A 13,619-nucleotide genomic window follows, 5' to 3' on the forward strand; every position below is an offset into this window, starting at 1 on the left:
CCACCACCTTTATTCTATATATTACTAAGAAAATAATGTGCAGAAGAGGTACCGATATTCTTCTGAAATTTTGTTACATAAAAAGAACATAAAGGTTTCTGTGTTTATTGTTTTTAGCAACTTGCATAACTTATGATAGATTTTCTTAAGTTGTCATGGGTGTTCTTTTCTTCCAAGGTTATCCTGTGTGAGTAGCTGGGACCTTGGAGGCAGAAGACCCTCAGTGGCATAGTGTCCTCGTTCGCTGAATGTGCTCTGTTTCTCAGGGCATGCAAAGGAATAAGGACTTTGATTTAGATTTTAAGTGTCTGGCTCCAGTTTCAAGATTTCGGTTGTCACCCATCTGTCTGTCCAATCCTCTGTCCTGTCATCAGTATTCATACAGAAATAATAAAGAATGGCATTTGAATGAAATGCCAGCAATGAATTCTGGATTCAGTGTATGTGTGTTCATCTTTGCACATAATTTAATCACTTTTTGTTAAGTCACTTTCTGCAGATAGCTTTCATTCCTGTTTAATCCTTTAGTGTTTCACAGCTTTTTAAATCCTGTTGAATGTTCCAAATTCTTACCCTGAAATAAAACTTCCTCTTTTTAAGACTTGAAAACTCTGTGGAAGCACAATCCGCTCATCTCTCTTGTGTAGGAAAGTTTTGTTGTGGTAAAATATCTTACTTATTCTGCAGGTTAAGAGCTCATGTATAATGTGACTAGTGTTCTGAATTTACGTAAACAGATAAGAAGATTTACAGCGGAAACTCAGTGAACAATCCTCTGAGAAATAACAGATTAAAGGAAGATTTATCTTTTGGAGTGGTAACAAGGTAGTCTTAATATTTTTAACACTATTTCAAGTGCAAAAATTCCAATGAAATTAATATTTAAGAAAATAGGTTCGTGTAATTTTTTCACCTTTATTTGTGTTAGTGACTCTGTCTATGTACTGTCTCTTGTCCTTGAAAAATATTCATCTAAATAATAATAGAATAGATCTAATGCTTTTTGGCTGTTTTTGCAAAATGGAAACATTGTCTTTCCATAAAAATGGAGCAGGATTTAGGCACCATGGGTGAGATTAAACGTCTCCTGTGGTGAAGTACATTGGCCTAATACACCTACTAGAATGCAAGAGAAAAGGGTAAAGAAAGATGTCAAATCGTATAAACTTTTCTTCCTTGTGAGTATTGGCTGTGCTTGTTCCTAGAATGCATTGTTTTGGTTGTGGTATGTCAGTGGATGCTCTTCCTTTCCCTTAAATAAATCCGTGGGAATTATTGTTAGTGTGAAGCCCAGTAAAAGCAACGCTTTAATTCCTGCTCCTAATCATAGTCAAGTCCACAGAGGATAAAGTTCACTTGATAATATCCACTGTGGATTAATCAGCTTTGCTTCTTTTTTGAAGCTTTTGCCAAATCACGGGGAAAATATATTTTCTCCGTTGGGAAACATTAGTTTCTTCTGTGCAGAATAACGTGCAGTTTCAGTGTTGCATCAGCCTGGGGCATAGGAAAGTGGAAATCATGTAGATTAGTCATTGACGGGAGCATGCCATGTTAGTAAGTCATCAGCACTTTATGTAGTTTTTTTATGGGATGATGCATAAATGGAAAATGGCGAACAGGTTCTTCTGTGAAATGCTTCATATTCATTTTGCTCACCACAAAGAACAGAAGAGGAACACTCTGAAGTCTTCTCCAAATCTTCAGTCATCACTGACTTAATGATGAAGGACAGGGTATTGTGAAAAACGAAGGTAATGTTAAAAAGTGAACTGTATTGTCTAGCAAAAAAAAAAAAGTATCTCGGGAATGAAAGACATGCTGATAACAGCCTTTTTGTAAGTGTTGTTGGAAGTTAAATATATATTCTTGATTCTGTAAATATACTTTTTCTAAAACTCATAAAATCCCAAACCATAGTTGCAATCTCAAGAAAATTAGACTTGAAATGAAAAAATGTTAGTTAAAGGATTTTAGAGTTATCCCAATACATACGTGTGGAGTGGATTGTTTAAGGTCAGTGTTACGTTGCACAAAATACCACGTCTTACATACTCATTCACCAAGCCTCTGTCTTCCCCTCTATCTTCCCTGGGTGATTACTGTCCTTTGTCCATAGATCAAAACATTATTTTATCATTTCATCAGTGACTATTTTTTTTTTAATGATGGTTAATGAGAAAACAAATCTGTGTTGTCATTTTTACTCAAGGCTCCAGAAGGACGCCCTCTGGCTTGGTTGGTTTAGGAGTAAACTAGTTTTGCTGTGTCAAGCTTCTGTATGGGTACCTTGACGTAGAGGTTAATCAGGAGTTAGATTATAGGACTTCTTTTTTTAATCCCTCTCAGTCGTCCCAGCTGCAAGCATTTGCTGTGCTGCAGAGGGCTACGGGAGTCTGTTTTGCCCCTGCAGCTTGACCCACGCTTCAGGCTGTTGCCATGGTGGGAAAATCATCTCACCTTTTCTCTTTGCTGTGAAGCAGGATGCAGTAACTTTTCCAGATGCTCGTGTGGGAAAAGCTAGCAGTTTTCTCCAAATAACCATCTTTGCAAACACTGGCTCCTGCACCCCTTGGTTTTAAATTACAGCGTTGGAAGTTGCTGTGAAGGTTTGACTAAATGTTGTCATCGTCAGCAAAGGAAAAAAAAAAAAAAAAAAAAAACAACGCACTGAACCAGCAGGGATGGAGCTCCAGCTGCAGATCAGCTCCTTGTCCACGCGGGGGCTACGCAAGACTGCGCTGGCTGGAAGGACGCCGCTAAAGCCCTTGGTATCTGGACCTAGAAGAGCAGGTCTGTGCTCTCCCTTCGCTTGTGCTGTCTTCATGCACCTTAGCTATCATTCGAGAGCACAACACAGCGATGAAAACTGTAAAACTGCTAAAGTGTGAGCTCAACGCTCAGTGCTACACACCAGGAAAGCCAATTAACTTGAATAGGAAGTGTTTTTTAATGTGTGCTTGGGGGTTACGTGCTAACTGGAGGTGGGGGAAATTAGTGCGTACCCTTTCTATCTTGTTTGCTGATGCTTAAAATATCAGCGTGTCTCGGTGCAATGCTGGTTTTCACTTGGCTCAGGTTGTCTAATGCATAATAATAAGTACATAACACCTGCAGTTGTTAATATATAAATGTGTACCACGCGTCCAGAAACCAACTTTTAATGAGGAGTAGCAGTGTATTAAACTACACTGCAAATGCAAAGCTTTTGTTTCTAGTTTATTTCAGTGAGTAATAATGAATGATACCTGGCTTTAAAAAAACAAACAAACAAAAAAGTTTCTGGAAAGAGATTGAATTTCTTTTGTATTGATGTGCATGTTCCTTAAATGCTGCTGTTCAGGCTGAAGTCACTGAGATTGATAAACAAATGGGTATAATGCTAAAGCATTTCTCTTCGATAATTTGAGAAAATAACTATGATTCATAGGCTTACCGTCCTATGATAATGATTTTTCTTATAAAGGTCGGGAGATGAAGTCAACTAGCCAAGTGGTATTTAGGTATTTATAGAAGCTCTTTCCAGTAACTGGATTTTTTCATCAGGTTATTAATTATGGCAGTACGTGAGTGATAGGGCCTCTTGCAGACTTGGGTGGAGTATGTGAATGCTCCCTGGGCCTGACGAGGTATTTCCACCTGTTCTAACAGAGTCGTTCTGCTGGGCTCGGTGAAACCAGTCTGTGCAAGTTAGCAAATGCAACAAGACTACTAAATATGTGCCAGGACAATTGCTAATTCAAGAGAAATGCAGTGGAAGAAAAAAAGCTTTCATAGAAGAGGGGAAAAATGCTACAGTTTTAATGTTTATGAATTTAGGGGCTTGGGGGTTGGTTTGTCGTTTTAGCCTATTTCCAGCGGGCACCAACAATTATTCCTTAGTGAACTCTACTATTGCTTATTTTCAAAATATTAATTGTGAATTAGAAGTAGTATTTATGTTTTTCTCCCTTTTTTATCCATTCCAGAATGCATATTTTTCTTTCCAGAAGGACTTTTTTTTTTTTTCATTCATCAGATGTGCTGAAAGAGTAGTGCATAACTGTGCACAGAATTTTAAGATTATTTAGTTGCTCGGGGAGCAGGTTTGGAAAGGATGGCTTCTCCTTGGACACAGAGTGTGCACGGAATGAAACTGTTATCAAGGTAGAGTCATGAATGCACAAATTCTTCTGGGATTATGGCCGTCTTCTGCTCCGCTTCTTACTCTAAACCCTATGCATAGTTAGCTCACTGAAGGGGGAAAGGGCTACGTTATTATTTTTGGTTAATATTCTTGAAAACTTTAATTATGGTACCTTCTCAATCATAAGCAAACGTGACTGGATCAATTTTAAAGAGACCAATTTTCCCACATCTCAGTCAGTGCATCTTCGAATTTGATTATCTTTTACAGTGAAAATTTCTACATTTAGTAGAAGAAAAAAGAAAGATTTTTAAAAGAAAGTTCTGTTTTAAATAAACAACAAAATTACAAACTGCTTAAATTGTTTTAAGCTGTAAGTATGAAAAATCATTCACGCTTGCAGTTCTGATACTGTATAATGTCCTCTTTTTTGATAAAACAGCTCCAGAAATTGCTTAGACCTTACTGCAAATGCTTAACTAAAATCATCTGCAATTAAGTAAAAAAAAATTAAACATTTTGGTAGCATTTATAAATAAATGAGAATCTTCAGGCCTCCTTTTTTTTTTTTTGCTGCTTTCCTTCTCCGTATCTAACTTTGCAAAATTCAGAGTTTTTAGTCAACTCTCACATTTTTGTAAGAAATACCTTGATAAAAATACTGCTACTGCTGGTATTGTGCAAAAGATAAAATTCTCGGTGGGAGCAGAAGTGGAATGAGCGCATGGTCAAGCCCCCAGCTGCAGGTCTGCCTTGGAGCTATCCGTAGAGCTGTGGCTGCTTTGGTCAGTGACTAGTAGAGCAACAGCTACCTCGAAGCTCGCGTTAGGGCACTTGGAGCTGTTTGCTAAGGCTCTGGACATAACGTTTAACTCTAGGGGCTCGGTAAGCTCACTTACGAATCTAGCGTATTCATGAATAAAAAGCATTTTGCTAATGTTTTGCTAATTTTATCAGTTCTCCAAGTGATCTTGAGATGCATCTGCTATGTCTGTGTGATATTGGAGCCTGCCTGGGGCCCTGTTATGGCTACGTATGGTTTATAATAAGGCATGCAGTTCCAGGGAGCTGATGAGGTGTTTGTGGACTCATGCGGAACTGAAAAGATCTGCCTTTTCTGTTCTAGCAATTTTTTCTTTCTAGTACAGTAATTAAAATATTTTTAAGATTGAACATAATCACCAAACAATCTGAATCTACTTTATGTATCTTTTAAAAGAGGTTATTTGGCCAGCACCTTGGGGTAATTTTATCTTAAGTAAGCATACCAGTAGGATATATCTTGCTACTGACACTTTCATGTTAATATGGTATACAGCTGGAGCTCTTGATTTACATGAGTAACTTGAACATTTAGGGTGCAGGTCAGGAGCAGAAGGCTGGCACCTCATGACACAGTGTGTCCCAGCTGTTTAACCGGAGCTTGCAGGGAGATCCCTGGCAGGCTCTCTCTGGTATCTGCCAGGCCACATCTTAGACAATTAGCCCAGGGTGTCTGAAATGCCCCTATGTCTGGCAGCTGAGTCTGCCCTTAATGACTTCATCTGCTTAACATCTTTATAACAACAGATACCTATCATGGTACCTTAATTAGACATAATAGAAAGTGCCTTTTTTTTTCCTAGTGATATTTGACATCTAGCCTGGCAAACGTAACAATAAAATTAAGTAGCTGCAAGCTTTTTTTAAAGAAAACTTCTAAAAAGGCAATCACTGAAGAAGAGGCAGATTCATTGGATTTTATTGAACATATCTGCAAAGCCCTTCTGCTGTTTGCTTGTTAACTCTACCTGAAAGCCTCTCAGCAATACCCTGTAATTAAAGTTTAAGAAGAGCACTTTTTCTTTGATGTAAACAGTCGTCCAGGTCCAGTCACATGCAGTCTTAAACCATTTTTCCCTTCAGAGTGTAGTCAGTCCCTGAAAACTTGAAGAACATAACATTTCTTCATTCAGCAGTAGCCAGAGGGAAGCAGTGGCAGGTGGAAGAGTGTATTCTTTATTAGTTCAAAGAACAGCCTCAAAGGAGAGAAACCAGATTGCAGGGAGTAAAAGCTTGATTTTATAGACTGGGATTATATTATTTGAAACGAGGGAGACTGCCAGCAGAATGGTGGGTGGTAAGTGCAGTGACGTGTCTGTCTGGTCTTCTCTACAGACCTCCTTGCCACATCCCATGCAAGGCCACCTCCGTGCTGGCAAATGTCTGTTTTATGAGCGTTCATCTGTGTCGTCTCCCTGAACACCGTAAACAATATGGAAGAAAAATGCTTTCCCATTGACAGAACTGCATCAGATCCAGGAATTTCTCCAATGCAGCAACATCACTTTAGGGTATACGCACTGTGGCAAAGGTCTAAACTATGTTGAACATGGTTGTGTAGAGTGGGCAAAGGTCTAAAGGCATTGAACGCGGTCGTGTAGGCTGGCCAAAGGTCTGAATGTGTTGGATGCGGTTATGTAGAGCTGGCCTTGGAGCCCCAGCTGACTCTTCTTTTCCATTGGGATGCCTGCTATCAAAGGTTTGGGTATCTGCTATATATAAACACATTGTGAAACCAATATCATAGGATATTACAGAGCTGAGAAGAGTACATGGGTTTAAAAACAAAGTAAGAAAAAAAATGAATGGAGGCGTTACCTGCTGGCAGTTACTCAAGTGCAATTTTCGGAAGAGGTGTCCAAGCAGCTGCTTGATCCTAACGAAGCATACTCTCAGCTTCCAGTAACCTGATTGTCCTGCTCAAGTGCTCATCTTCTCAACCAGAAGCAGGGTATGGGTTGCACGAGACAGAGCTGGCCTTGCGTCTCGTCAGGACGCAGCGACCTTCCTTTCTGTCTTCAGCAATAGCCGAGATGTTCATGCAACAGTACGTGGTGCAGAGCGTGTGCACGTGTTCTGGCCCTCTTTCATCTGTTAAAGTAGATTTATGTTGCCCATCTAAAAGGGTTGAAGCAGCGATTAACGTGCCAGATTTTAGTTCTGTATGTATTTATTTCAAAGTAACGTGGTTTTGAAGGAGTCCTTCAGCATGAGGTGATAGGTCACTGCTGCAGGACCGCTGACATTATAACTGGTTTAAGTTACGTTCTTTGGAAGTGCTTGTTGTAACCAAGTCCCAGAGGAGCAGCAGGCCCTCCTCAGTCAAAAAATGAGGCATGATCTCAAGGAATTAGCCCAGCAGTCAGACTTGCTCCTTTGAGAGTGGAGACTCCTTGGAAAAGGTTTTTTGGGGGAGGGCAGGGAAATGAAGTAGTACTTGTAAGGAAATCACCCTCCTCACCCTCCCAATAAAATCTTCATTGTTGTTAATTGGGCATTTTCCTTATTCCCTAAGACAGGGAATAAAAGGTTGATAGAGGATTTTCTGCTCCTGGCTCCTTGTTTTTATTATTCTGGTTGGCAGAAGGCACAACCACTCTATGTTGATGTCCTGACTCTTAAATGTTGCGCTGACTGCGGCAAAGCTTTTTAACCTTGTGTGGTTGTAAATACGAGGAAAGCTCAGGATAAAGCTGACTGTACAAGATATTAACCTGAGGTCACTTTCCACGTCACAGTGAAAGCTGTTTTTTCGCTGTGGGGTTTTCTTTTTCATTCAAACCTTGTTCTGCCCTCTGTCGGTAGTTCGTAGTATGCGATAGAAATGATGTTATGTTACTTTAATGGTGGAGTTGGTCTGTGCTGGCTTGCTGCTTGTAGTCTGCTTTATGAAACAAGAATTCGAATTTCCATCATTAATCAAATTTCTCACCACAGGTTACTGCTGCGCCCATTACTTTTATAATGTATATTGCATGAAGATGTGTAGTAAATGCACTAATTTTGGCCTTAGTGCACAGAGTACAAATTATTATCCAAGGAATGGTTATTCCATCCTTCATATTTACTTTCAGAAGGCAAGAAAATTTCTGTTTTTTGGCAGGCAAGCTGATTCATGAAGTCAAGTTCTTGAGTTAAGAAATGCTGGTACTGAGGATGCCTGTGCAATTTTAATGCTACCCTTGCTGCATGCATATGCATTTATGATGTCTGTACTTAATTAGATTGCACAGTATTTTCCTCCACGTAGTTTTTTTTTTTAATGTTGCACATTTAATGAGCAGTCATCCAATGCACTTGTTTCCCCTGTGACATAGCCACCTCTGGAGTGCTCTTCTCCAAGGCAGCCTTCAGATGATAGATCTTTCTCTTTCTAACCGCTTCCCGGTTTCAGAAGGAAATGAAGCAGGAAGCATAAATCACAATTCTTTTGCTGCGAACTTGGTTCACCTCTTGAGGAGGTTCATCCTATGCATTGCATAAGCCAAGGGACATAAAAGGAAAAATCGTGTAATACGTGTGTGGATGGAAGAGAAACAAGGATTACACAGACTGCTTCAATTGTGATACATCCAAATTCCTTAAGTATCTGGCATTACAATCTTTATATTCTTTTAATATTACCTGGATGGGATTAAGACACCTGAAGTCTTGAGAAAGCCAGCCTAAAACATCAGAAGTTTCATCCCATCTCATCGTACCTCAGCTTTGGAGAGCTATGGCAGCTGTGAGCAAGGCCAGAGCCTGCAGATCCACTTCTGCCAGTTGCATTCATAAAGCAGTCAACGCAGAGATAAATTCACTCTGATTTTATTGGCGATAATAGTGGGACGTATGTTTGGCAGTTTCATAGATAAATGCAGGAGGGTGATGAAAGGCAGTGCAGGGTTTTGTGAACATGATCGAGGGGCTCTTACAATCCTTGAGCTTATCGCCATCCTGGTTTCCATTTCACAAGTGCCACTTCTCCATCCCGGCTAGGGTTCTTGCCTCAGAAGCCCTCAGTTTCTGCCTCAGCTTGCCTCCTTCGTTGTTTAAGTCCCTGCCTGCTCCCAAGCCCACTCTTCCTTCCTCAGGCTCTTGTTCCAGTCTTGATTTAGCTTCTGCTACCTCTAGTCTGAATCACAGAGTCCCATTGCAGGTTTCAAGCCGTTTTGACTTTCAGATCTCTGAAAAACTTTCCATTGATGGGAGCTGTAATTTAACCATGCTGACAACAGGAATTTCCTTCTTAGCTACTTACTGCAGGACCTTTCAAAGTAGTTGCACGGCACCGTCACGGCTGCTCTACCGAGCCGTTTGCTGCTCTCACTGTCTGTCAGATCTGACAATAAATGTTCACCGAGTGAACAAACAAGTGGAGTAGTCCGGGAGTAGGATGAGTCTTTGGTAATAAATAGCTGTTTATCTGACCCACAACTTTGAGGTGTAATTAACCAGCCGGCAGCTGTCATCGCAATTTTCCGGGGGCCTGGCTGCCATCGGGGAGTCGCTGTCTGCGTGTGTGTTGGCAGAGGAGGCTCAGAGATGGAGCTGGAAGGTGCTGTGTGGGGGGAAAAAAGCAAGCTGTTAATCTAATGCAGAGCAGCTGAGATCTGCATTTTCCCTGGCCACAAGAGACCACCGGGTCTGGTTTTCAGACTTGCTACAGAAGAGTGCCCGTGGCAGAAAGGTCCTTGCTATGCACCAGCTTTGCTCCCATGGACAGGACAACCTCCGAGCCTGGGAGTGTGACTTCGGGGGAAGAGAACCAGGGCTACAGTCAAAGTCACTTTTCCGTCATATTTATCTGGAAAAAAAAGAGCAACTGCAGTTCTTTGAGGAAAAGGGAAGGAGATTTCATTATAGAGTAACTCAGTAGGGAGCTCAAATAATGATTACCAAGGATGTGAAACCCCATGCCTGTTTGTGCTGCAGCCCTGCTAAGACCCCAGCAGATCCTGAAAGCAGAGAGAGAGACGAGGGCACCGGAGGCCCTGTAGGCTGTTGGACAAGGCTCCCATCCTCTAGCTGATCTCTCAAGTCACTGGCTGAAGCCCGTCCAGAAAGCAGGGGCTGCTCCGCTTGCCCGTGGTGTTTCAGCAGCACGGTGGAGGAGCCTGCACAGGTTCAGCTGTCTGCTCATCGCAGGGCACGAAGGACGGCAGGTAATTCCCAGGCACCCCGTGTGTCACGCTCCGTCTGCCTGGTTAAATCGCGCTGTTTGGTGGATCAGGCTGTACAAAGAGCTGCGGTGTCTGGATCCCGGTGCAAAACATCCTTAGGCGACCTCCTCCCAAACAGGTAACCTGCTTTTAGGTACCGGCTGCAGGAGGAAACTGTGTTTCCTACCTGGAGAAGGGGGTAGGAGGGCAGCTGCCTCTGTTGCCTCATCCAGCACTAATTACTGGTTGTTGCAGTGAGCTGGTGCTCGTGGTTTCCTGTGGGCAGGGAAGTTGTGTGCCTGTGTTAAGCCATAAATACGAAGGCTGGGACTTCCACAAAGCACTAAACTATGAGAGAGCTGTGTACTGCTTTTACTGCTTTCCTGAACCGCCGCTTTTTTTAGCCAAAAACTTGAAAATGAGCTTATTAACAAGGTTGAATGGATACTAATTGCATCCTTATGGTGTTTCCCAACAAAGTAACAAACTTTTAAACAAGCACTAACAACATGCTTGTCCGCTCTGAGGAGAGGAGTCAGGTATTTACACGGATGAGCCCTCCTTGGACTTCGGCAGTAGGTAGGAGTCTGCTCTGGATATATCCAAGTCCCAACTTGTTGTCCCCCCCAAGTGCAAAATCATGTTCTTTGTTTGGGTTGTTAAATGCATTAGATTTAATTTGGTGGGTTTTTTTTGAGTTCTTTTGTCTGCTTTAATTTTATTAACACTTTCATTTTTCTTCTCTTTCTGACTTCAGCCATTGATGGATTTCTAAAAACTGATGAGAGACAAAGACTCGCAAAGGAGAGAAGAGAAGAAAGAGAGAAATACCTTGGTAAGATGGCAGGAGGTGCATGTATTATTTATGGATATGTGCTGATAGGCTTAAATTAATCGTGACATTTTTTCTGTTCTGAATTCTAAACCCTGTCTATTGCTAGTCTTTATTGCTTGTATTTCTTCTTTAAAACTAGTCTATGCCTTCTTTGATTTCCATTCTATAGTTAACGTGCAAGATCCTAACTTAGGTTTCTGATTTGTAAAAGAAAAAAAAGAAAACTAAATAATCCTTGTGTAGTATTTATGATAATACGTATGATGATTTGCTGAAACAGCCTCAGTTTTAGTCTATTAAGTTTTAGCCATATTAAAAGATACGATGGAGCTGTTCAGTATGGCATAAAGCTGAATATTTTTCTGACAGTTTCAAAATGATTAATCTTCTTTCAAGGGAATGAAAAAATCTATCAATTCATTGTTTTTTAAAGAGTCAGTCATTTTTAATGTACTAATACCTCCAAGGGAATGTCAGGGAAATTTTGTGAGAGAGAAGAATGAACTGTTTAAACTTTTTTTAATGTGTATGTGCATATATAAAGTTTAAAAAATAATAATAATAAATAAAATAATAATTAAACTGATTTTCCTCAGTGCAGTAACCAGAAAGGTCAGTAGCACCGTTCCTTGAGGCTACTTGACATTACTTCTCAAAGGGAATTGCCAACATTTTGGTTCTGTAAAATTTAGGTTTGCAATATATATCTCGTATAGCTATGTTCAGTCCAAACTACCTCTTCTTTCTTCTTTATTATCTCTGCTTTGCTGGCTCCTGAGTAAGCGATATGAGTAGTAGGTTGGAAAGGACTTGGATGAAAAAGCAGAAGAGAAGATGGGAGGAAAACTGAAAACTGGAGAATCTGGAAATCTGAAAACTGGAGTGGCTGGCCTAGGGGGTTTGAAAGGTGTTGGTTGCGGTGCTTATAACCAGACACTGTTACATGCCTTCTGGAAAGATATATATATATTTAGAGAGAGAGAGAGACCGTTTCTAGAATAAGGAGCTCTGGATTTTGACCTCAGTAGCTTTTTGTCTACAGCAGGTTTATTTCAGAAGTTCAGAAAAAAAACACAGTTCCCCAGAAGGACAAATATTTATGCAGACAGCAGGTATTTTGCAGCAATACAGAATAACCTTCTCATGAAAGCCAAAATTTATTAGGTAGTGGTGTAGTATCCCTGAATCAAGAAACAAGAATTGTATTTATGTCTGTGATGACAGAATGGTTTGCTTCTCTGTCCAGAATGTGTCCCGGGTTTCACCTACATACTCAAAAGGTAATTTTAGCACAATCTCTGGACACCTTACTCTATTTTTGGTTTTTATCAACTCCAGCATGCTGTTTTCACCTGTTCTACGTAACATGGCTAGTAGTCATCAATAATTAGTGACCGGTCACTTGTTTTCCACTGTCTCTGAGGTAACTACTTGCTGACAAATCCAAGTCTTCATTCTTAAGAGTCCAGGCTCACCTGCAGCACTAACACCCCTCTCATGTTGACCTGCCCTGCAGTGGAAGAAAACTAGTGAGTTCTCACAAGACTAAAGGGGAAGACAGCCCCAACCATACTACTAACGAGAATAAGGCAGAAGGCATTTTGTAAAGCAGGTTGGACACGAGGAAGTATCTTACAAGGGTCTGGTATTCAAGAGGAAGAAATGCGTCTGCTGGGAAAGGATCTGGTGTTGGGGGACTCTGACTTGGTGACAGAGCGATACTAGAAGGGACTGAAGGCCACAGCTGTGGTTAAAGAGCTGGGGGGCAAGGAGCTGAGGGCAAAAGGCTGATCTACGAAGAGGGAATTGAGATAGCTCAGCAAGAGCCTAGGACTGAAGGGAAGAAGCTGAAAGCGAGAATGCTTGAAGGGTGATAATTTGCTGGACAGGGAAACAGTGACTGAAAAAGTCGACTGGGGCTGAACAGATGAGCAGAATGAAGGACCAGCTCTTGTATAAACCATGCTAATTCAGGATTTCCATAACTTTCAAGTTCTTAGCCTGGCAGCTGTGATAATATTCTCTCCTTCATATTGGCTGTATGTATGTTGGTATGACATTACAGGTCTGTGTGTATGAAGGCATGCTTACTGACCTCTTTCGTGCCTTTTATGGAATGCACTTGCACCAGAACTGGGTTTTTCTTCACCGTTTGTCACATTAACTTCTGTTACTTATGCGCCCTGTGTAAACCTGAAGCAACAGTCCTGTTTGTAATGTTGCAGTCTGAATTTCTGTAACAACAAGGTAATGTCTCAAGGGGATTATGACTCTAGTTGGAAGAAACAACTGGACAAACTCTCAGTAATAAAAAAAATATTTTCTTTTACTGCCTGGAGTCTATAACAGCATAGCATCAAATTATGAACAGAATGGTGTATTTTCAAAGCTTCATGGGAAGTTTAGCTTCTATTTTTATGTATTTATTTTGAAGGTAGCCCTGTAAAGAGAAACATAGTTTTAAAGAAATTCCAAGGGCTTTTGCTTCAACATAAGAAATTGATTCACTTCAGAACCTAGTGGGAACATTTGTTATGTCTGAAAAAAAAAATTGGCTTTGAGCTACAGAGGATTAGAAGGATTTATGTATATTTATGTATATATAAAAGAATTGTTAAATATTATGCACACTGTCTTTACACAAGTTGGGGAACAAATTGTCACCTTATGTACGAAGGGCTTCCATATTAAT

At 40.7% G+C, this 13,619-nt stretch overlaps 1 protein-coding gene across 7 annotated transcripts in view; it reads left to right on the forward strand.

The window, feature by feature from the left end:
- Window positions 1-13,619, forward strand: part of MAP7D2 (MAP7 domain containing 2) — a 79,194-nt gene that overhangs the window by 31,382 nt on the left and 34,193 nt on the right. For all 7 annotated transcript variants that reach the window (XM_080576399.1, XM_080576402.1, XM_080576408.1 and 4 more), the window contains exon 2: window positions 10,850-10,927. In XM_080576399.1, coding sequence (XP_080432525.1) covers window positions 10,850-10,927 — 78 coding nt within the window. The remainder of the gene's footprint in view (window positions 1-10,849; window positions 10,928-13,619) is intronic.

The sequence above is a fragment of the Anser brachyrhynchus genome, assembly GCF_964034855.1.
Source record: "Anser brachyrhynchus genome assembly, chromosome: 1".
Taxonomy (NCBI): domain Eukaryota; kingdom Metazoa; phylum Chordata; class Aves; order Anseriformes; family Anatidae; genus Anser; species Anser brachyrhynchus.